This window comes from Dufourea novaeangliae, unplaced genomic scaffold (genome assembly GCF_001272555.1).
Source record: "Dufourea novaeangliae isolate 0120121106 unplaced genomic scaffold, ASM127255v1 scaffold158, whole genome shotgun sequence".
NCBI lineage: Eukaryota > Metazoa > Arthropoda > Insecta > Hymenoptera > Halictidae > Dufourea > Dufourea novaeangliae.
This window is the reverse complement of record NW_015374028.1, coordinates 71,397-97,780: the sequence shown is the minus strand read 5'-3', so window position 1 is coordinate 97,780 and position 26,384 is coordinate 71,397. Positions and strand designations below refer to the sequence as shown.

At 34.4% G+C, this 26,384-nt stretch overlaps 1 protein-coding gene across 1 annotated transcript in view; it reads left to right on the top strand.

Moving 5' to 3' along the window:
- The first annotated feature begins 1,824 nt into the window (after positions 1 to 1,824).
- The window catches only part of LOC107189395, a 37,652-nt gene continuing 13,092 nt past the window's right edge, over positions 1,825 to 26,384 (top strand). The window contains exons 1-2 of the mRNA XM_015577920.1: positions 1,825 to 1,889; positions 26,229 to 26,360. Of these exons, the coding sequence (XP_015433406.1) occupies positions 1,837 to 1,889; positions 26,229 to 26,360 (185 nt within the window). The 5' untranslated portion in view covers positions 1,825 to 1,836. The remainder of the gene's footprint in view (positions 1,890 to 26,228; positions 26,361 to 26,384) is intronic.

Genomic DNA, 26,384 nt, shown 5'->3' with positions numbered 1-26,384 from the left:
TCTTCGCGATTCCGACCAATTGCAACTTTTTCAACATTTTGTGAACACATCATTTAATACACTAATCCTTCTAACTGCACAAAGAAACTCAAGTCACTTGCTCCAACTTTGAAAGAGTTGTTCTGTTTTAAATGGTGGACGAATACTTTTTTGACCCACTACATTTTATAAACTCGCATCACCATTTACAATCCGAAATTCCAATTAATTTTTCAGCGTTTCCAACATACCAATCACTTTTACAGTAATTAGTACGAGATAACGGAAATACGTACTTCGTCCAAGACCATCTGATATCGTGTATCAGTTTTTTACCTTGCTTTTCTTTTCTAATAATACACCAAGGTTTTCGCATGGCCGCTTGATAATGAAGTCTACAATGCACTTAGAATGTGTCAATGATGAAATCCTTGACATTCTCTCACGACCTTATGTCGACACCGGGGATCTCATTTTATAATCATCGCCTCCATAAAACTTCATTCACCTTAGTTTCTTTTGCACAGAATAATAACCGTCCGAGGAAACAAACTTCAGAATCAAATGCCGATGTACAAAAACCTCATGCATAGAACTGATGAAGCAGTATGAATTCAGTCTTAAATACCTTTTACCGCTTTAAAAAGAGACAAGAACTATTGCTACTTACTGAAATCCAAATAACTGTTGCCGCTCGTCCCGTAAATAAAATTGTTCAGCCCACGTGTAACAAGAATCTTCGGAGCAAATATCTAGCAATAAATCGATCGCATTGTTCCGTTCGGGTAAACTTATAAAATACAGGGGTATTTATTCTCTTATTTGTCACGGTACAAAAAAATGGTTCCAGAAAAGGTTAGTGTATTTTAGGGGGGACAGTAGACTACGAGATTGGTCATCTCAAGGTCATATCTTCTGAGATTTCTCTAATGGTAACGTTTTTTTAAATGGAATGCCCTAGTTTCTTGTTTGCCATTACAAAGAGGAAATCAAAACGTATCCAACAATGTATCACACTGTGAAGTGACAACACTTTGAACATACACTAAAATAATAAATAATGCGATTATGGCGTTTATTTTGTTTCTGCAATTTATTTTCTGTGAGCTTCCACCTCAACCAGTTACGTACGTAATTTTCGGCGTAAGGTCATTTGAAGGTCATAGCGTGATACATTGTTGGATATGTTTTGATCTTCTCTTTGTAATAGCAGACAAAAAAATAGGGCATTCCATTTAAAAAACGTTACCATTAGATAAAGCTCAGAAGATATGATCTTGTGATGACCTTCAATCTCATAGCCTTATTTCCCCCCTAAAATACACTTACTTTCCCTCGAACCATTTTTTTGTACCGTGACAAATAAGAGAATAATTAAGGATGGTATAGTTAGGTGGGACACCCAATATACCAGCCCAAGTCTAGTTGCGCATTTCTCGCTTTATCAATTGATCACGGAACTCCTCTTACGAGGCAAGCCGTCCAATGATTGCACAATCAGTTACGACGGTGGTCACTCGGATTCATCGAAGTAAAATATTCAGAACGTGTCCGACGGTTGTGCCGCGGCTTTCGTCCCACGGAAAAAGTAAAAACGATCGTTTCGTATCTAATAAGTTGAGATCCACGGTAAAACTTATTATAGACGTCCTTCGAAGTTGGCATTCGCGGGCGACATATATCGTCGTCCATCGACTTTGAAATAATGCTACACGTGAGGGGATTCCCAGTTTGAGGATCTTGTTTACGGGGAATTCTTTCTCGGATTCCTCTGTCATATATGTTTGATTCTTCCGATTCACGTTGCTAATTATCGCCTGGTCTGTTTCTGTTTCAGTTGTAACACGTGACAACAACATGTCCGTAACCACGTCTGTGCAGCCATCAACTGAAAGTCTTTCTCGCCATGGGTGAGTTCCATCTTCTTCGTTATATGAGTAACAGCATTGGCGGAACTAGGGATTTTTGTCTGAACGGGGCCAGGTCCCCTGACTTGCCATCAGGCATCTGTACGTATTGTATACCTGAGTATGCCATATACGTGGGTTGCAGAAAATAAAGTTACGCATTTTACAATAATTATTTACATATGTGTTTAACACCAAAACTAAGAATAAAAAGATATAATCATAATTCTTGAAAATAAAATAAATTGATATTGTTCAAAGCATGAGTAATCTATCATATATAAGCTTCAATTTGCTGGTTTTTTCTGCAAAAATATTTTTCGCATTTTCAAGCGCTAGTCCCCTTATTACATCCGCGGGCCCTTCAATTTATGTTACAGGATTATTAGTTACAGTAGAATTTTACAATTAAAGAGCTTAATTCTAATACAATTTTACTTAATACTTTCATGTAATGAGGATAGTATTGTATTTTTTGTATTTAGTTGCGTTATGTATTGCATTTCGGCTCAACTATTTATTTTTTATAACAGAAGATTTTAGTAACTGACGAATGTTTTTTTTTTCATTTTTGAGTAATTTTTGGACGGGGGGATCAGTCTGTATTCTGGACGGGGGGGGGGGCAGACCCATCCTAGTTTAGTTTAGTTTAGAAGGTTGTCACTCGGGAGAGGGGAATTTCAATACTCCCCTCCAAGGCCCAGCCTTGACTTTGGCGCCGGTGGGTATCACATAGTCTCGCAATTGAGACTACCGTGGGCATTAAGCGAGGAGAATATTTCTCCCAACTTTTTAAGGCCCGGGCCACATGTAGGAAGTGAAGTACTCGTGCGGGGGGCGGAGAGTCATTACAGGCCCACCCTAGCCCCTACCTAGTTAGGCCAATGAGTAACAGGTGAAACGTAGAGCCTTGATTGGACAACCAGCACTTGAAACAGTTCGAATTTACAGAATAAAAAAGAAATATGTACTTCTGATTTAATAATAATACTTCAAAGCTCTGTACAGTTTGGAGATAAATGTTTCAGATATTATGTTGAATAACATTGAATTTTAACTTTTTTTTTTATCGATTTTGGGACATTCCATGCGAAATCAGACACTTTTTGGAGTAACATTTAGGATTTTGTTGACACTCTAATATGTTGTAGTCTTTAATGATATACATACAGGGTGGGGCAATAAGTACTACCACCTCAGACATCTTCGAAATTATAAGATTTACAGAAATATTTGTTTAACCAAAATTGCACAGTACAAAGAGAGCCATCCGATGGCATTAATAGTTTGTTGCGGGTACTTTGAATATTTCAAGGTTATCTCCATTTTTTAAAATGAATCGGTATGTTTTTGTTTCCGTATTGTTACGTATGAAGAATTTTCTATCATACCTCTCGCTCTAATAGTCTGAGTTCGCACCCGGCGAAGGAAAACGCCCTTATGGTTTCGTTATGTCTTGAGTAAGCGAGGGAGTAAAACCCGTTCCCACGGCGTCTTAACCAAAAAACTAGGAAGCGTGACGCAACTTCAACTGTCAAAAATGTCCTTATATGGAAATTTCATAGCATCCCCACCAATTTCTAGGCCTATATAAACCCGTTGGTTTCAACCCTCGGGGGATCAGAACTGTACCGTCACCTTTAGAGTCACATCGCGTCACGTTCTTGTGAGTTGGTCATTACGTTAGAGAGATCGGGCTAAAGTTCCCTTTCGAATCCAGTTAACCTTGTAGTAAACCGTGAACACTTTATTTGTATTCCGACTAGAATTACTTCGGCATTATTCCGTAAAATCCACTCGCAACCCCCGCATCGCCAATGCGTTAACACCGAGCACCTATTTGTTTCGGTAATAGTTATTATTTCATTATTACTTACTACTACGCGACAACACTACACAACACATTTGTAACGAAAGACAGATTAATTATACTGTTATTTTATAAATCTGTGTAGTTCATTTTTAATCCATAACACGATCCAGAAATCTGTAGTATTATCGATATACTAGTTTCCTCTAGTTTAAAATAATATCAGGTCGACCGTTCCCACACTACTACAACTTTACCGTTCGAGTTGTATTAATTATAAATTCAAAGGTTACGAGGCACTAACTAACATTTCCTAACGACTTCCTGATTTCGCATCAGGTTCGTCCGTACATTACATTTTTCCAAGAATATTTCCAACCCAGTGGCTTTCCGATTTCGCATCGGATTCGTCCCCGAAACTTGGCCAATCCTGCGGCTCCCTGATTTCGCATCAGATTCGTCCGCATCCTAACAGCTCCCTGATTTCGCATCAGATTGTCCTCGTTTTCAAACATCTTAACGGCTCTCTGGCTTCGCGTCAGATTCGTCCGCGCACCTTACTAATAAACTGATACCATATTCCTTAGAAAACCTAAATTCGCCGGCCTCTCGCGTTGCTACGGCCCGGGCTCGTAACAGTATAATGATAGAGCAACCTAACAGGAGTTCAGCCACCTATTACATAAGATCATAGTTGGTATTCGAAATGATGACCATCACCATCAATGCAACACTGGATTCTTTTTATGACTGATTGAACTGCAAATTTTATAACGTCAGAACTTACTGACGCACAGGCTGTAATAATTCGCTGTTGCATGTCTTGAGGTATAGTTGGTACTTTTTTGTTCACTTTATTTTTCAATGTTCTCTATAGAAATAAATGTAGAGGTGTCAACTCTGGTGAATGAGCTGGCCACGATATTGGACCGCCGCGTCCAATCCAACGATTTTGAAATTTTGCATCAAGTTCCCTTCGCGCAATCAATGAATAATGTGCTGGGCATCCATCATGTTGATACCACATGGTTTGTCGTGTAAATGAAGGCAATTCTTCTAGCAAATAACCCAATGTGTCCTTAATAAAATTAGCGTAGATGTTGCCATTCAAATTTCCATTAATAAAATGAGGACCAATAATTTCATCATCTGTGATACCGCACCATACGTTCACAGACCATTGTCCCTGCAAACGTATAAAAGTGTCCTTCAAACAGTGTTTATTTTCAGTGAAGTAAATCGTAAGCATTATCGCTTTTCTCTACTTTCTGTGACCTTCAATGACCTTATGTAATAGGTCGTTGAACTTGTTCTAAGCTCCTCTATCATTCTACAGTAACAAAATCATACGGATTCATTTAAAAAAATGGAGTTGACCTTGAAATATTCAAAATACTTCCACCTACAAAAAAAAAACTATTAACGCCTTCGGGTGGCTCTCTTCGTACTGTGCAATTTTGGTTAAACAAATATTTCTTTGAACCTTATAGTTTCCAAGATATCTCAGGTAGTAATAGTTATTGTCCTACACTGTATATCCCTGTGACGCATGCGCCTTTTCTCACTTTTAAAACATCTTTTAGCTAAACTCCATACGACCGTGCGTTAATTATTTTGTTTCAATTTTTGTCAATTTTTTCGAATATTTTATGAACTGATTATGTGAAAACTGTAAATAATAAACTGCTCTGTAACACGACTTCATAATTAACTGCATAATTGTTCCTTTCAATAGCGAATTATCTTAACCTCTTTTCACATGTCCCTTAACCTGTTTGGCATCGTACAAATAATTTTGTCTATTTCAGGTTTCTATTAACTTACATATACCTTTATCAATTTTTAAATACTTCAATTTGGTTCACAGATGATTTTATCATGCTTCTCTCTTATATTTTCTTGATACCACTGTAAATATTTCAAATATACTGCATCACAACACCAAACTATTCCGAGTGTCCACAAAATATATACCACATTTATAAATATTAATATACTTCTATATTACTTCTACTTACTATAGTTATGGTATTTATGTATTCCTCATGCATAATTAATAAAAAATACTGTGTATTAGTATGTTTTTATATAAAAAATAACGTTAATTATAACATTGAGCACAAAACTCTACTATTGAAAATAGGACTCCCGAATCCTCCATGAGCGGTGTTGCCACATTGTTCAGCATCGCTAGTACTAGAGTCGGCTGTGACCGTGCACTTGATGCAGGTTTCGGCGTCAAATCCACGGCTATTTTGCGATTTCGAAAATGAACACAGGTATTGCAATTCGCAAATGTGACGCTAATATCATAGCAGTCAATTATTTTTCTTAAGCAATTCATATATCCGGTATGCGTCATTTATAGTATGAACAAGCAATATTGCCTTAGCATCAAAACGAAAACGACTCTCAAAAGACATGACGATTAAATTTATGACAACAACAGGAACATGACAAAAGCCGCATGAAGATTTAATATTTCTACAATCACTACTTCCAATTATAGACTTTTAATATAGATCAGAAAATTCAATTTTAAATAGTAATTTTATATGTTATCCAAAGATCAGAAAAAACGTGTAAGTTTATTATTCCACTTCTTCATTATTTCTTTTTATTTCTGTTTCATATATCTTGATATTTTTTGTTAATTATTATTAGTTCCTTCATTTATTATAAGTTCATTAGCCTTCTATTATTTAGAAAATATGGTATACTGTTTTTGTCCATATTTAAAAAAAAAAACAAATATTATACTTAATATTATACTTATACTTAATGTAACTGCAATAATTTCAAGTGGTGGTGGCATAATAAGCCTCATTGCTGTGTTTTGAAATTCTACGTTTTTATTAATTTTTATATATAGTTCATCTAACGACTTCACACTCGTTCTAAAGTAATTACCAAATTTGACCTCATCCTCCCTTAAATCGGAAAACATAGTATTAAATGCTCCTTTAAGTAATCAAAAAGATTATTAAAATTAGATAATTATTCATTCTTAAGATTATTTGATCGCTCGTATCACTACTGCTGCAGCTCCAAAATTGACGCAAACAGGACATAAAGTTGCCGCCGCTAACTAAGTCACGTGTAAACTGGTTCATGTAAATTAATCTACTGTCCAAAAGCGGCGTCAAATCGACGCGACTGCAAAATGTCGCGTGCCGCTCGTGTGCACCGGATCTTTGGATTAATGAAGCGTCACTGGAAATGACGTGCTTAGGTCGGCGATTTTTCTCAGTTTTTCCATATTCTTACAAGTAGAGTTTAAGTTTTTCCAATTACTTCTTTTTTCTTCATGAAATAAAATACTTTGTTCTACTAAAACGGTACAATATGTTGCCAGGGGCCGCGTCCACCCGGACTTGCACGGTGCGCCGCAGCGCTTTCGGGCGCTGCTGTACAATACCCAACAGTATTTTATACAGGGTGGTCCACATATCTAGTTCACCCTGAATAACTTCTAAAGTAAGCATTGTATAAAAAATGTTGTATAGAAAAGTTGTATGGTTTGGAGGTATACATTATGTAATGCATATATTTTTTTTGTAAGTGGAGGCGTTTCGGAGACTTGAAGCTGAACTTCGTTTTTTTAAATACGATGCTTTATTTTTTACGCCAAAATATCGAAGAGCGTTAGATTTTTTAGTAAAAAAGCACTGACATTTATTACCCGTAAACCTAATAATTAACGAATAATTTCACTTTGTTTCTTGAAAATGGTTTGGGCATAATATCAAGTTGGAGATTCAATATGTACCAGCGAAGATTTCTGTAAGACCGCAGAGTTTACGTGATAATGTTTATCAACATGACCGAGTCTTAATTATTATTTATTATTATTGATTATTGACAAAAAATTAATTGGACCATATTTTATTAATGAACGATTAACGGGACAAAAATATTCGAATTTTTTACTTGATATTTTACCAATTTTATTAGAAAATATACCATTAAATATCCGCACAGACATCTGGTACCAACATGATGGTTGCCCCACATATTATGCACATCTAGCAATGCAAGTGCTGGACAGACAATTCTCCAATCAATGGATCGGTCGTGGTGCAGAATTTCTGTGGCCATCACGTTCACCAGATCTAACGTCGCTAGAATACTTTCTGTGGGGTATATTAAATAATATGGTGCATCGTGAACCAACAACAACACCATAGAACATGAAAGAACGAATTTGTGAAGCATGCAGTATGCTTGCTGCGGAAACAATTCAGAGTGCAGCTTCCTCGTTGATTAATAGATTACATCAGTGTATTAATGTGAATGGACACCACTTCGAACACCTACGTTAATGAATGGAAGAAGTCTTACGGAAATCTTTGCTGGTACATATTGAATCTCCAATTTGATATTACACCCAGACCATTTTCAAGAAATGAAATGAAATTATTCGTTAATTATTAGGTTTACGGCTAATAAATGTCAGTATTGTTTTACTAAAAATATAACGCTCTTCGATATTTTGGCATAAAAAATATAACATTCCATTTAAAAGAACGAAGTTCACCTTCATATCTCCGAAACGCCTCCACTCGCAAACAAAAATATATGCATTACATAATGTATCCCTTCAAACCATACAACTTTTCTATAAAAAGTTTTTTCATACAATGCATACTTTAGAAGTTGTTCAGGGTGAACAAGTTGCGTGGACCACCCTGTATACTCAGTTATACTGCTATTGTTGTGGAGCAACAGTCCCGAATGATTTTACAACTAGGCACTATGAGGTTTGGGTGTAAAACCCGTAATGTGAGACTTTTATGGCACTCGAATTTCGTTCAGGGCCGTGTGATGTCAATTTGAAACTGTTTCTTCTTTTTTGGTATATTTAACAATATTTTGTGCAGCACAGAACATGGAAAACAATCGGTTTTATTACACGTCGTCTACCTTTTAAGATTGAAAGAAACTAATTTCCCATTGTAGAGTTGCTATTATATTCATGCATATCTATATTCGTCGTAAATGAATGTTTAACTTGTAACATTCACGGAAAAAGTTTATATGTTTTTTGATTTTTGGCAACTGTAAGTTACCCTTTATTAATACGGAAATTACATATACTGATAGGTTACCTCTTATTAATACAGAAATACATATTACTGAGCAACAGATGGCGGGGGCCTCAGATCTAAAGTAAATGTACATACCTCTGTAACATACACACGGCCCTGGTTGCGGTTTCATCAATGGGCCTTCGGTCACCCGCAAAGTGCCTAGTTGTAAAATCAGTCGGGGGTCCCGCTCCACGAAAGCGGTATAACCGCGTATACGTTCTGAAACTGACGGCCTTAGGCCCGGCTCACATGAGCGGCACGCGTTATTTTGCAGTCACGTCGATTTGACGCCGCGTTCTGGCAGTACATTCATTTATATTTCATATGAAGCAATTCACACGTGACGCAGGTTTTGTCGGCAACCTTGCGTCTTTTTTGCGTTCTGTTTTGCTTCAACTTTGCAGCTGCAACATACGAACAGTGAAATAATCTTAACAATTAGTAATTACCTGATTTTAGTAATCTTTTTGATTGTTTGAAGGAGCATTTAATACTATGTTTTCCGATTTAAGGGAAGATGAGGTCAAGTTTTGTAACTACTGTAGAATGAGTGTGAAATCGTTTGATCAATTATGTATAAAAATGAATAAAAACGTTTTTTAAATAATAGAAGGTTAATGAAGTTATAATAACTGTAGGAACTAATAATAATTAACAAAAAAGCTTTCACGATATATAAAACAAGAATAAAAAGAAAAAATAAAGAAGTAAAATACTAAAGTTAATACTTTTACTATTTTTTTTTATAACATTTAAAACTTTTATTTCAAATTGTATTTTGTGATCTATAAAATAAATAAATCTTCATTCTGTTTTTGTAACGTTTCTGGTGTTGCCATAAATTTAATCATCGTGACTTCTAAAAGTGATTTTTGTTTTGATGCTTGGGCAATATTGCTTGTTCATACAATAAATGACGTATGCCGAATATATGAATTGCTCGAAAAGAATAATTGACTGTCCGTTGAGATAATAGCGTCACATTAGCGATTTGAAAAACCTGTGTTCATTTCAGTAAACGCAACCTAACCGCGAAGTTTACGCCGAAACCTGCGTCATGTGTAAATCGGTTCATAATATAAATATATGTATTGCTAATACGCTGCGTCCTAGTATTTATTTGTTAAAACGCAAAAAGTACGTAAAGTTACTGCCGAAATGTGCGTCACATGTGAATTCCTTCACATAAATGGATGTACTGCCAGCAATGCCGGATCAAGGGGGGTCTAGGGGCAGCTATAGCCCCGGGTCTCACGTTCCAGTGGGGCCCCGTTCTGAATCTTCCATTTCGTTATGATTAAATGTTATTTAGTTTTATTTAAAACAAATTTCAATTTTTGAAGTTTTATGTATTTTGTTGTGCTATATGACAGAAAATCCCCCTCCCTCTCCACACGCATCTCTTCTCTATTACGCTGTACAACAATTAAATACCCAAAACGACAGGATAAAAATCGAACGACAACGAAACAGAAAAAAAACATAATTGTTTGCACTGTCAACTTAAGGGGTCTCCCCACTGTGATGAGTCAAAAAAGTCGATTTTTTCTTTTTTACATTTTCTCAAAGCTTAATATTTCGAAACCATAATCCCAAAAGGATTTCGCCAGATTCGAAATAATAAGCAAGTTATTAGTCTTTAACCGAAGCAGCGCGCCATGGCACGCAGGTTCAAATCGAAACTTTAAACACGTTTTTCTCAAAACAACATTTTTGTAAATGGCCGCCGTGATATCTCAGAAACTATTTGACGGAGCAACTTGAAACTATGTAGGCATGTTTAGTAGGTGCATAGTTCTCTCTCTTACCAGAATGAAGTTGATATTTGCAAAATTCGAATTTTGGATCTTGAAAAATGAGCTACTTTTTCCGCGAAAATCAGCACTTTTTTTCAAGACTTCGCCATTTTTTTATCTTTCAATATTTTTTATTCATTCTAGTACGGACGATCGCCACGTTCATACAGATTAACAAGCTTTTTCAATTTTTGACTTGAAATAACGTAAACAGTTAATATAATGGCAGCCATGGAGGTGATTTTTTTTAGGCAATCCCGGAAAATTACAATAACTTTTAATCTGTACTACATTTTCAAATGAAAAAAATGTAGCTTATCCTATTAGTGTATACGAATTTATAGAAAAAAGTTTAATATAGATATACCTCATCATTTTTTCTAAAAAAAATCCTAAATTTCGCCTAATTCTTTACTCGTCACAGTAGAGAGATCCATTAATTTATACAATCTTTCTCAGTTAAACGATTGAACCCGAGAAATTGAGCGATCCCTGTCCGTCAAAGAGAGGATTGATTATGACAGACATAAAGGTAGAAAAAAAAGGAAAAATCCAATGATAACTCGAGGTCATTAATTCACATGCTTGCTGATAGTAATCGGAGACAGGGATATCTCGCTATACCGAATTCTTTCATTGACTTGTCACGCACCGATTGTCCGGCTAGTTCGTGATCGGGAATCGTTTTTCACGTGATTTGTCTCTGAATACAATAAAGAAAAATTCATCGGGAAGCACGGGAGCTGAGGGAATGGAAGCAGGGAACGAGGATAACCCGGTGCGAAGTTAAGCGCGCGTCGAGAACACGTTAAACATGCGGAGATATGGAAATCAAGAAGAAAAACGTTTCTTTCACGTGACGGGAACGTGAACGGACGCGTAATAACAGTCGACCCATACAATTTATATATGCGAGCGCGTTCGTATGTCTGAAAGAATGACGCGTGAATCTCAGAATCATTTAGCGAATCTATTTTAAAAAACGTCTCTGACTTTTTTTGTAAATATGAAACAATTCACCGTGTTTCTTATATTTATTTGTTTAATTATTTCCGCGTACAGAATCGAATTAGTCAAGAAATTCAATCGTTTCCCTTTTTTTCATTCATGCGCTAAAGACACGATGGGGTTATTTCACACGAAATCGGACACTTTTTGGAGTAAGATTTGTGTCTCCGCACCTGGGCGTCCGAAGATCGTTTATTATATGTAAAATTTTGGTTGGTAAGAAAAATAATCAAAACTTTTCTGACGAATATGAAAATTTATGTAATCTTATGTATGTATTATGTATGTAGTCTTTGTAACACTACTCGTATACAAGAATGAATTATTTTTATGGACAACCCAAAATTGCATATGACATTTAACCATATTTATAGGATTAAATTCATGTAGATAATTAATGGTCGCTATTTATCAACCATAACATCTTTATTCCAAACATTATGCGTTACTTTCGTACTTATATGTGGAATAAAATATTCATTTTAAATAAAGCCACTCAATTTTTAATAATATTTGTTTCATTTTATGAAAATAAACATTAAAAAATATTCTTTTAGCATGATAAATGCTAAAAAACTAACATTCGAGTAACTCGAACTAAAACTATACAGATTTGAAGGTAAACACTTCATGTCAAATTCTTAATTAAATAATATTACATTAATAAGGGCGGCGATAACGTTTTTGTATCCAGACGGCCAAAAACTCAGGAACGGAAATACGACTGGCGCGATGGATTATACTACTTATAATAGTCGATTCGCAGCTGAGACACAGTATCGATCGATGGCCTAGCTAAATTTAGAATGAAATACAATCAAATGAATCACACCAATACGTGAAACAATTGAAGAACACGTCTCTGAAGTAGAATAACGTATTGTACGCGTATTTCGCCCGTATTTTCACCAATATCTCGGAAACGAAGCCTTGAACACAATTTTGTCATTCTTGATTTTCATCTTCGTTTTGCATGTAAAATCTACCCTGTGAAAGTGTCACACATGTTTATTAACATCCTGTATAGGAGTACAGTCTAGGGATGAATCAATACAAGTAGACACGAGTACATTAGTCGATACTTTTGTTTCGATACCAAGTATATTTGGTATCGATACGTACGGTTGCGATACCAAGTAGGTAACGAAAAAAATACTCGTATCGAATGGAGTGAGTATCGACCCATTAATATTTGATATTGTAATTAATTTCAACACAGAAGAATGTTGTTTATATCAATAATTAAGCAATGCGTATTTAAATATTTTCAATATTACCATAATATATATATGGTTAGGTGTGAGCTTCTAAAAATGGTATTTTCAAATATAGAACAAGTTTTCCTGCATTGTGTCCTGCAGCATCTCCATCTACCATCTATGTTATGTTTGACATAACCTTGTTCAATATGCATGCTACCTCCCCAATGAAATATTTTACTATTTAACTTTAGCAAATTTAATTCGCTTGCGAAGTCAAAGACTGCGTTTTTCGTTTCAGTTTTTATTAAATATTTCATTTAATTTTATCATTAATAAATTAATTATTGATGTTACTGATAAATCTTTCTTTATTCCTTTGTTTGTACAAAAATAAGGGGCTATCCCATTTTTCTAAGTATAACATCATTGTCTTGTTATATATTCTATTTTTACTGGGTTTATTTTTGCAATATATGTACTTGGAAAGATGGATTCGTTTGGTTTGTGTAAATATTTATGGGGCCGCCTTGCGTCGCAGATCTTATGCTCAAAGTTGAATATTTTCAGAATATATCTGAAACTAAGTATGCTTGTACAAATAATATCTGATAATCAATATCTACATACATATTTATTTATTGTGTACATCATTTATCATATATTACGGATATGGTATATAGGTAGCTTTTACATATGTTTATTTGTTTTATATTAAACATTTAAATAAATATTTAAAGTATAGTATTGTATTTTATTTTCTCTCAAGGTATAAACAACTTTTGTGTTGGGTATCAACGTTAGGAAAATATAATTCGATATAAGTAGGTATCGATACTTTTGTTTCGACACCGAGTAAGTATCGATACCTTCGTAGAATACTAGCTATCTAATATACTTATCTAAATATAATATAGCATAAATCAGAAACTCAATTTCTATTACCATTAAAGGTAACGTACTCATCAGTAAACAGTTCACGAACATTGTATAACCACTACTCGATCCATTCGCGAACACTGTTCGTAACATATTCGCGCACAGTTTGCGTACAGTTCGCGAACAGTTCCCAAACACTTGTAAATATTCTGTTGCACCAGTCTGTCAGTTTCTTGGGAGTAATCAGTTCGTTGTCAGTATTCGTTGTTCACTTGTGAAAATTCAATATTTACAAAAAAAGTATCGATAAGATTAATTTAAATTTGTAACCAATTATGAGTATACAAGAATAGGTGTTAACTTCTGCTGATTTTATGGTTATCCATCAGTATCACAAAAATATAGTGTCACAGAATTATTGGAAGATCAAAGTGGCTTCAGAAACTTCTGTCGAATGTCAGCTAGTGAATTTGAAATGATATTGTTATTAATAGGACCAACAATAGCAAAGCGGGTCACTATGTAATTATAGATTTGCTATTCCAGTACATGAACGTCTGGCTATAACTTTGCAGTTTTTAGCTGCAGACGATTCTTTTACTAGCCTAATGGACCTTTTTAAAGTATCAAAGCAGATTATATCTCGAATAGTGCTTGACACGTGTTTAGCTATGAAATTCTTTATTCTTTATCAGAGGGTCATTCCACGCGAAGTTGGACACATTTTGAAGTAATATTTAGGATTTTATTGAAACTTGGATGTCTTGTAGTCTTTAATGATATATAAACGTATCTCGAAGGAGCTTTCAAAATTTGTTAAATCGTCGATTTTACAGCTGTTTGAAATAGAGTGTCAAACCTTTCTTCTGTAAACGATAACTGTTGAACTAACAAACTAATCAAAATGAAATTATTAATTTTCAAACCTTATTTCAGTTGAAAAAAAAATTATTTTTTAACCACTTTTTTTGCAATTGCTTTAAAGAAATGCAATTTTACAATTTTACAAGTGGGGCACTATTGAAAAATTTGAAAAAATTACGATATACATAATCTTATTGGTCCTCTTTATGGACAAATTAAAAAAAATATGGACACATCAAAATTGACTATGTGAACATTAATTGAAGTTAAGGGGGGGACTCCTTTGGGGCCAACTCGGACGCTAGCGAAGACACAAAATCGATAATTAAGACGGCTTGATAATACGACATCTAATGGCAGCACCTACAAATAAATTTTCTTCCTCGTTATCATAAAGTTGGGTTTGTGTATCTGCTTAATCTGCTACGCCAAGACATCGTTGCCTGACGGTATCGATTTTTGACAATTCTGCCCATCAGGAGAACGATGGAATACCTACGGCTCGTGGCGAGATTTCGATTCGAAGAAAGAGATTCGAGAATGAAACAATACTTACGTACTAATGTGATGTAACGATAAACCTTTTCTATTCGTACTTGCAATGATGCTAATTTTTTTTCATTAATGAAATTACATACGAAATACTTGAAATGACATTCCTGAGAAACAATAGTTATTTATCATTTATTGATCTAATTGATATAGATGTTATATACTTACACATATATTTCATAAAAAGGACGCAAAAGAAACAATTAATCTTTTCATTCGTCGCCCAGCGGAGATAGATTTTGAACTAACAACTAATTGCTGCCGCATGCGTACTTAGCGTATCATTTTCGTTGCGCCCGCACCTAGACTGTAATATACCGTGAATAAATAAGTAGAAATTGTGTGCTTCAGCCCATCGTCGGCTAAAGAAAGGCAAGCGCACGTGTTGACACTGTCGCTTGACTGTTCCTTCGAATAGCTTTGGCCAGTGGAATAAACGCGTTGCTGAGCGCCGAGCGAGAGGCTGAGAGCTGAACGTGAAAGACCAGCGACCGACGATCGAAATACAAAGTAAACAGATAAGGAATGAAAAGCATGAATGAAAATTTAAACTTTTATAGTTTGCAGTATACATTCATTAAAATATCACGAATGAACTGAGGAGATTCTGCCGGTGGAAATAAGTCCAAATAATATATCATTTTTATCCGCAACATACGTATGAGTAACATTGTTCAATTACACTCGAATTTGGACACATTTTAATCGGGAAAATCTCTTCAATTCATTCATGACATTTTCGTTAATATATATTGCAAATTGTAAAAGTTTAAATTTTCATTCGTGCGTCATTCCTTATCTCACCTACGTCTGTTTACATTGTATGCCGATGGTCGGTTGCTGGTCTTGGACCTTCGGTGATCAACACTCGGCAGCGCGTTTATTCGTACTGGCAAAAGTTGTTCGAAGGTTTATTCGATGTCTTTGATTTTGATTGTAAGAGATTGTATGGAAGAAGAACAGAATTACAGAGGAAATATGGTGATATATCTCAAACATATTTTCTAAATCGTCTCGAACCGAAGAATGACCCTTCTCGACCGGAAGGTCCCTTCGTCGTTGTCAACTGAAAACTCCTCAAGGGTGCGTGGCTAATTTATTACACCGTGACCTCGCGCACGCACACACACATTCACTCTTCATTCCATCACGTCCGTTATGAAAATTCTACATGTTTTAAAAAATCCATATTATCGATTAGCGTTACAGCTGTTTCAAATCAATATTTTCTAGAATTTTCATAGACATAAGTGCGACAGAGATAGAGAAGGAATGTGTTTTGTTTTATTGTAATATCGGGAAGGTACACACACATATACACTGTTACATACTATTCACACCTTACAGGTTACAGTATTATATGTGAAAATCCTACAATAGAATAAAAAATGACGATGTTATTCAAATTGTTTACAAGAAAAAAAGGTACCTAGTTATTTAATATTTCAGGAATAAACAGCGGCGCGCTCCGTTTCAGGTAGCAAGCCGCCTTCGTCGGTCGAACGTAAGCGGCTGGTGTCATTCATACCTGAAGAGACAGTTTTATAATATCCAGACTCGCACACCCTCGGCATCATGGCCAAGTGGCCCCGAATGATGTATGAGAAAAAAATTCAGATGTTGCTCTAAGAATATACGAAAAGAAACGCGACCTCCAAGACACTTTCCCATGCAGTTTTTTCTTCCCAAAAAGTATTGACCATGAAAGAGTGGGGATCGACCTATTACGCCACATCGATTCTAACGAGGAAGGATCAGTTCAACAATGTCAGTTGTCCTTTCCAAACGGTGCCCTTTCCATTCTACGAGCAAATAGAGTTCATGTTCGGAAAACTTAAGACTTAGTTTATTTAGCGAGAACGTAGTGATTATTTAGTAGTGTCGCATACGTCGTCGTTATAAATAGTGCAAATTAATTATTGTAGATTTTATTAATTATTGTAGGTTTTATTAAGTATTGTAGATTTTATTAATTATTGTAGGTTTTATTAAATATTCTAGATTTGATTAATTATTGTAGGTTTTATTAATTATTGCATGTTAGAAATTAGTATAAATAGATGTTATAAATTAATTAGAGTAGGTTAAAAATTAGTGTTAAATAGTTTTAAATTAATTATTTTGAGTGTTAGTTTTGTGTAACCTGTAGAGTGTTGAACCCAACGGAGGAACAGCTCGCGGGTCTACTTAATCGCGCAGTGTGTGAACATTTTTCGCGAACGGGACAATCGCTCAGTGTGTGTGGACACTTTTCGCGGAGTTCTGTGGTGTACATGCATGTGCGGATTAATTTCATGGATACTCGTGGACAGAACAATTGTGATACGTGACAACTAGAGGGGGTAATGTTCGTAAGAAGATATTTACATTTCTTGCGAATTTTATCGAGTAATCAGAGTTAATGCGATACAGGTGAATTCGCCTCAAATACCGCGAGCACAAGTTATCGACATCTTTTACGGGATAAGTAGACAGCTGTTCTACCGACTTTTCCTGCACGTCGTTGAGTCTTTAAAGTGACTGTACGCCCCTGATGAGCCGTGATCCACTGACACTCCGTGCGCGCGGATTGCTATGATTTGGGTCAATTTTTAAACGCTTATAACTAACAAACGAAGCATTTTTCGCAATTTCGTTATTCTTGATTTTCGTCTTATTTTGCCTCAAAGAATCACCCCTTAAATTTGTTCCCACTAGTTGTCGAACACCCTGTATAAATAGTATGGACTTAAATAAATATTATAACTTAAATATATATAAAAGGATTGAAGGTGCCCAAATTGTAGTCTTCGTTTCTTGGTAATTTTTTTTTTTTCAACGAGGGGAAATGCAATTATGCACACCGGGTAACGGCCACCACCAGTAGTGTGGGAGCTCCGTTCTACACGGCATACCCACTAAAACCCCTACTGCGTGGACGTATATATCTGAAACAGGAAAAGAAAAATTAATTACAATCTGTTGAATGTAGATACCTGTATCTGCACTTCCCTATTCGTTTTCATCAAAGGTGGTATCCACTTCGAAGAGTTTATATTTTTAAATATCTTCTTGGAATGTTCGGCGTGGTACAAGATTATACTTCATTTATGGGTATCCATTATGGTATTCTGGGTGATGGTCATATTGGCTAGTCGCGATTGATCGAAGTAGGTATTTGGAAGGATAGTCAACAACGTGTAGTAGAAAGTAGTACTAATACAATATCACGAGAGCAATATAATGTATTATAAACAGATTAATTTTAAAGAAATGTCTTTGAATGTACAGATGTAAAACATGGTACATAAATACAATTGAATTGTTTAGGACAAGTTCGACACTAAGTTGTTGCTTATAACAATAAATAACTTATATGTATACATAGAACTATAAGAATGTAGGGTATGTGTCCCAATTACGGAGGCTTTAAACCAGGTTACACAATCAAGTATTTATTAAAAAAACTGCTACATAAATTTTATATTGTGAAAATCAATATCAGTTGCTAAACAATTCCTTTTTATAAACGAATTTTTTTTTAATAGAAAAAATTATATCATTAATCGAAAACAGATGTTTTTGTCTGTATTACGGAGCCCTTTCAGTAGTTCATATGTATTTTGGTGCTCCCAGTTTCGGAGCCTATCCCTATAGCTTGAATGTTGCTTCTACCTAGCTTTTGTGAAGTAGGACAATTTTGTTTTCCTCTTTATTGTAGAGAAAACGTTTTTTACTTGGAGGTTGACTCATGTTGTTACAGATTAGGTCCTATCTATATTTATATACAACGACTGACACGCCCTTCACTTTTGGTTTAACGAAACTAAGGTTATGGGGATGACCTACGCTTGGGGGTGAGGGGGTTCCATATTACGGAGATGACTAAAAATCACGCAGTATTAAGGAATAAAAATTAAAAATTTAAATACTTAAAAATAAAAATGAAAGATTTTATAGGTGCTGAATTTATTTTTTTTAATTATGTTAAACTTTTTTAGGACATAATATGCATTGTATACGGTGAAGATGCTGTTTATAATTGATTTATATGAAATAGTTCTAGTATGCATTTCTTAAGGTTTTGGCCAAGAAATTCTATGAAATCACCGAAAGCGTAATGCACATATTTTAATAAATACTTAAAGCATTATGACATGTTAAAATTGTCGTTTTTTTACTTTACATCTTATTTGTTAATAATTAAATTTAATTCAAAAAATTTTGTTTACGTTTATTTATACATGTATTTCTTTTTAACGATGATTTTAATACAGAGGCTCCGTAATTGGGACAGGCTCTATAATTGGGCCACATACCCTAGCAATCAGGGTGTAAATACATGAAAACGGACTAAAGTAACTCTTACATTTAGGGCCGTCATTATTCGACATTTTTCCACGAATTTAGACTAATTGGCAAATTAGTTTCAATTCTCTCAGACCTTTCGTGTACTTATAGTACAGTTCATTGGTTAAATACGGATTAAGCTTGCTGTATCTGGCTATAAATACATTATTTTGATTGTTAGATTGTTCACAATAGCCATGGCTTGGTAGGATTTTTGCAAAATTTCTCGTGACATTCAATATGTTAAGTCTGGTTTTTAACATACTACAGAGAATCCTCGTTGTTAACAATGAATGTAGGTAAATGTTGGTTCGATGGCTGAAAACTCACTAATAATATTTCTTTACAAACAGTTTCCGTTAATTTTGTGTCGGATTCCAAGCAACACTGTTTATCACCACCGACAAAAAGTAACGACAGTAACGGTACATAGTTGAAAGAAATATAGAAAAAGAAGGGCCTTCTTCCAGATTCTTCCGGGTTTAACGGTCGAAAGTTTTCAAGGCCAGCAGCACACTTGTCGACTCGATCTTGGCAGTTTATTGAATGATAAAAAGAAGGATTCGTCGTTTTATCTCCGATCGGTAAACAAATTGTGAATGGATGGTTATTGATAAGATTGTAATGCTATCGATCATTGTTCATTTGTAATGTTTTCCCCTGGAATTTCACGGATGCACTATGTTTCATTGTGTGTGTATTTTTCTTCATGCAGAAGTGCAGAATTGATAAGTAAATGTAAATGCAAATTATGATGTCAAGATATAATGGTTATTAATTCACCATGTATAGAATATCTATATAGTGTTACATAACTCCAGCCAATTTTAGGAATACATACCGTGGGTAAAAAGAGTATTCGTACACCCTGTACAACTCTTTCAAAATTGGAACAAATGACTTGAGTTTCTTTTTGAACTTAGAAGGATTAGTGTACTAAATGTGTTTACAAAATGTTGAGAAAGTTGCAATTGCTCGGAATCGCGAAGAGAATAGTGGCTTTTTGCGACTTTTTTATCTGAGATTGTAATGAAAATTTAACAAATACATTGCTTAGATTTATATTAGTTATATGCATGCTAGAAATTTCATCGAAATCGGTTAACGTTGTTATGAGATACAAACGGTTAAAAATGTTAAATCGCAGTTTTTCGCGACTTTTATCCTACAACTGTAGTATATGTATCTACAGATTCTTACATCTTTCGATGCCTGTTACTCGTTTCTGTATTAACCGATTTCAATCAAAGTTGCAGCATGTATATAACTGACATAAATCTTCGAAATGTATTTATTAAATTTTCTATTTACTATTTTCTTCGACATTCTGAAAAGTCACAAATTTTTCAAATTTTTTTTAATACATCATTTAGTAAACAAATCCTTCTAACTTCACAAAGAAACTCAAGTCACTTGGTCCAATTTTGAAAGAGCTGTTCTGTTTTAAAGGGTGTCCGAATTCTTTTTTTAACCACTGTACCTATCTATAGTGGCCCGCATTAATATTCGGACATCATGGTACTTGAGAAGTTATTACTGTATATCCATACTATTTATGCAATTAATGTGTTCGTTGTGTTTTAATTAGTTGAACACTTTTCTTAGTTGATAGAAACATAACACTTATTTATTTAATGTATCCACTCTTCTTGTTAACGAATAATAAATGAAGTAACACCCAATTTTGACGATGCAAAAATATTCGAACACTCTACATGCCATAATGCTTTTATTTAATATATACACATGCTTAAACAATAATGGTTCAATTTTAATATTTTGTTGGTTTCCCCTTTTATTTACTTACATAGTTTCAATGTCCCTTCTATTTTTATCCTCTCTATTCTCATTCTATTTTACTCTATGCGCTGTGGTTGGTAGCCAACGCTATCGCGGGAACTCGGCCGGCAGACTCGTGTTCTGATTGGTCGGCGTTTTTCGTTAATATCTCATTAACAAAGCCTCGGATAACATTTTTGCTAAGGAAAAACTTGTTTCAAATTACCTCACGGCTTGTCCATTTCCGGGTCCTCCAACATTTTTGTTACACATATAAAAATAATAAAAACGTAGAATGTCAAAACATAGCAATGAGGCTCACTATTCCAACACTTGAAATGATTGCAGTTACATTGAGGTAAGTATAATATTTATTTGTTTACAGTATGGACCAAAACTGTATACTACCTACTACATTTTTTAAATAATACAAGGTTAATAAACTTATAATAAATGAAGGAATCTAATAATGATTAACAAATGTATCAAGATATATAAAACAGAAATGAAAGAAAATAATAAAGATGTAAAATAATAAACTTAAACAATTTTTCTAATTTTTTGGATAATAACATTTAAAATTTCTGTTTTAAATTGAAGTTTTTGATCTGTATTAAAAGTCTCTATAATTGGAAGTAGTGATTGTAAAAATAATAAATCTTCTTGTAACGTTTCTGGTGTTGCCATAAATTTAATCATCGTGTCTTCTAAAAGTCATTTTCGTTTTGATGCTTAGGCAATATTGCTTGTTCATACAATAAATGACGCACACCGGATATATGAATTGCTCAAGAAAAAGAATTAACTGTTCGCTGAGGTATTAGCGTCACATTTGCGAATTGCAACACCTGCGTTCATTTCAGAAAACGTAAACAAACCGCGAAGTTGAGGCCGAAACCTGCGTCACGTGTGAATCGTTTCATGTAAATACATACAGAGTCCTCGATTATCGTCCCGAACTCGGGTGCGCACCGAGACAATAACCTTATAGGGAGAAACGCTTCAGGCTCTCGTAAATTCGTTTTTTGCCCGAAGCCCGGTCCTCGGTAACAAAAGCGAAGGGGCAACTAAGTAGGCGTTTAACAGATTTCACCCCCCCCCCTCCCAGTGATGGGGATAACGCCTGGACAATAATCGTGTAGAACACATCGATAATCAAGAGGAGTCTGTATATGTACTGCTAAAACGCTGCGTCCTAGTCGCGGTCTAGTATTCATTTGTTAAAACGCAAACAAGACGTAAAGTTGCCGCCGAAATCTGCGTCACGTGTGAATTGCTTCATATAAATATATACACTGGCAGCAGTGCCGGATCAAGGGGGGTCTAGGGGGCCCTATAGCCCCGGGCCCCACGTTTCAGGGCGGGCCCGTTCTGAACCTTCCATTACGTTATGATTAAATGTTATCTAGTTTTATTTAAAACAAATTTCAATTTTTGAAGATTTGTGTATTTTGTTGTGCTGTATGACAGAAAATCTTCTCCCCCTCCACCCCCGCTTTTCAAACAAGGGGGCCTCCGAAAATCTGATAGCCCTAAGCCACAAAAAATCTTAACGCGGGCCTGACTGCCATAACGCGGCTGCAAGCGTGCCTCTCGTGTGCGTCGGGCCTGAAGCGGTACGTATTATTCGAGCACCGCATATAAATTACTGGAATAAGTCTTTCTCTAAGTCATTATAAAAAAGAAAGATGAATTAATATTCTGATACGGTATAAGATACTGTGTCGATATAAATAATGTCAATATGATCTATTTTTGCGATCGTTTTCTGTACTTTATATCGTTATTATGTAAAAAAAAAAACAATTTAAACTCGCAAGCGCAATTCGTTAGCGCATGAAATTTCACTGAATATTCAACCTATTCTTTATGTAAATACCATAATGACCAATATGTAAAGATATAGTTGATTATCAGACGAAAAAACTGCACTCAGATGTACTACGTACTATAAATTGTAATGTAATTATACTTAAATACATACATGTTTCTGCTTGATACATGTTTCAGCAAAGTTTTTTCTGTGTAAAAGGATTCGCAAAAAATGACTTTATATGGAAAATCTGTAAAAAAGAAACAAATCCAATATCGAAAATAGATTTGTACATCATATGAATCGTACTTTGACGATTTCTTACGGTCGGGCCACTAAGCGTTCGGTAATAAAAGGCAATAATTAATGAAGTGTACGTTTCAAAATAGAATTCAATATCATTCACGCCATATGAAACAAAAAATATATTTCCCGCTATTATACTGAATAATTGATGTATTTTTAGTTAATAACCGGTTGCACACGCTGTTCACGTGTGCCTGAAATTTCCAGACATCGTGAAAATCGTAATAAATGTTGAACACGACGATAAAATTCCTTGACGTACATTCTAATCTTCGTCTTCGTCAAGAAGCCTCGTTACATAATTTGTATTACAATTTCAAATACATATTTACGTATCGCAAAAGGAAAGAAAAAACTAGACGGTTACGGACTCTCATTTGTTGTAATTGTATTAATACTTCTTGTTTCGAAACATTCTTTAAAAAAAAAAACTGACAGTTTGATCTTCTGATACTTGGACTATAAAAGAACGCAATATGCCAGTCTAATTGCATGAAATATTTAATGAGAATATTCATCTGGTCTATATTGCATATTATACACTAAATTTTTATAAGGTAAATGTCTCAGTGGTTGGACACACCTGGTGATTGGACACTATCTTGAATTTTTGTTAATATTAAATTTTTTAAAAATAATAGTAAACTTATGGATAGAAATTAATTATCCTTAGTTGTTTGTTATCATAAATCATATAAAAATGTTCGCAAAACCACGACGTATTATTTACAAAAAAATATTATGATTTAGCAACCATGAACTTGAGGCAACATGAATGCCTTCGTAAATGTTTCGCTAACATTGAGAGCGCATTTCTTAAAGCTCGTAAATAATAAATAATTCGTGTGTTTCTATTAAGTAACAGTTTCTTGAACTTACAATTAGTAAAGTCTCCAGAATTGCTACCAACTTTGTTTTAATAAAACCTCTTTCTTTTAATGTCGAAATTACCGAGTTTATTTACTGGTACATGATAATAATGTTGACTGCGTAGTCGTTGGACGCTTGTCCAGTCACTCGAGCAATTTCGAGCAGAGAGTTAGTGTATGACTTCAAAAGTTATTTTCGTTATATTATAGTAGGTATTTTTGTGTTTTTTATATTAATAACAATATTTAGTTTTAGCTTTTCTTACATATTTCATACATAAGTATCATATTATTTTGACACAACCATAACCTAAGCGATTCGCGTACTGAATTCTTTTGTTTCGGGAATTTTTTATAACAGTAAGACTTTCAAGATGCCGAAGAGAAAGGTGAGCAAAAAAAATTATTCACAACAAGACGTGAATAATGCGGTCAAAGCTGTTAAAAATCAAAAATAAAAAAAAAGGAATAATTCTAATTTTGTTAATTTTGTTTAACTTGGTTTAATTTTGTTTAATTTTAATTTTGTTTTATTTAAAATATATATTTTCTATAAAACGTTTATAATAAATCAAATATTCTAAAAACGTTTATAAATAATCAAAATTAAAACACTATGTTTGTTTTTAATGCAAAATTTCCTAAATGTATGTATAAAGATAAATGTTTAATAGCTTTTACCAAACATATAACATATACATTATAATAGATTGCAATTTACCCTTAGTGTTATTTATTTATTAATTTATAATGTATACATTTATAGATTTAGTTCATAATTTTTATTATTTTATTTATTTATAATTTTGTTTCTTTTATTTATTGCATTAAATTAAATTTGTTACGTTTAAAAAACTCAAATTTTCATAAAAAATATGTTTAAATTAATAAAAATAAAAAAATAATTTAATGATAATGGGTTCAATTGACCCTACTTGGCACATAGGACGCAAGTATACTGTCCTTTAACACCACCTCTATCAGCACAATTCTCATGACACCACTCTTTACAGACATTGCACTGTATTCAATCTTCTTTCATTTTTTCGGGACACCATGAACCTTGATTGGTCTTTTTAATGTACTTACGAACTGTGTGTATATAAAGAATTATCACATTTATAATCATAAAAATATTCAACCGAAGAAAAAGAGTGATCCCATTCACCCCAAATAATTATGGGATTGAGTGTGGGGGACAAGGATAACGCAATATGAACAATCAAATGCCCGTTTCCATGAGAACATAAAAAATATGGACGGAATTCTTATTTTGATCCGATAAGCCTCGGTCTACCCCTGGACCATTCCTGGATTGTTGACCGCCCGGGTGCAAAAAAAATATGGCCGCCCTTATTAATTTAATATTATTTGATTACTGCTGTGTTTACTTTTATATCTATATAAAAGCATGTTTAATTAATTTTTATCTAAGCATCATATGGTACAAAAGTATGTTTCAGTAGTTTTAATCTATATACATGGTTTTTTAACAGGTATCATGCAAAGAAATATTTTCTAAATTCTATTTCCATAAAATGAAACAAAGATCCTTAAAGAAGAAATGGTTTTATTTAAGATGAATATTTTATTCTACATACAACTACAAAACTAACGTATAGTGTTTGTAACAATGATGTGATAGTTGATATCAACTATTAATAAACTACACGAATTTAATCCAATAAATATGGCTAAATATCATATGCTTTTTTGGGCTGTGTATAAAGAGAGCGCATTGATGTATACGAGTAGTGTTCCAAAGATTACATATAAAATTAATTTGATTGAATTCTGTTTGTTGAAAATTTTAAGAATCGTCAAAAAAGTTTTGATTATTATTCCTATTAGTCGAAATTTACATATAATAAATTGGGGGCACCTGTTGTGTGTCCGCCAGGAACTGCGCTGGTCTACCCTACTATCTACAAATATTGTTGTAGTTGCGTAGCTACTCCCAAGCATTTATAAAGGGAAAATACTGTGCATTTCACAGATAGAGCGTTATAAGATAGCGAATTAAAATTTCATTGTTTTTCTTGTTTCAGAAGCAACATCTCTCTGTCCTGCCACAGCCTGTGCGGAAGTGTGGACGATGGTCTCCAAGGTTCGCATCCTCAGTACCAGGACACTATCCTTACCATCGAGGAACTTCGTGCTCAACTGAACTCTTGCTTCACGTGAGTGTCTTGGCATGAACATTT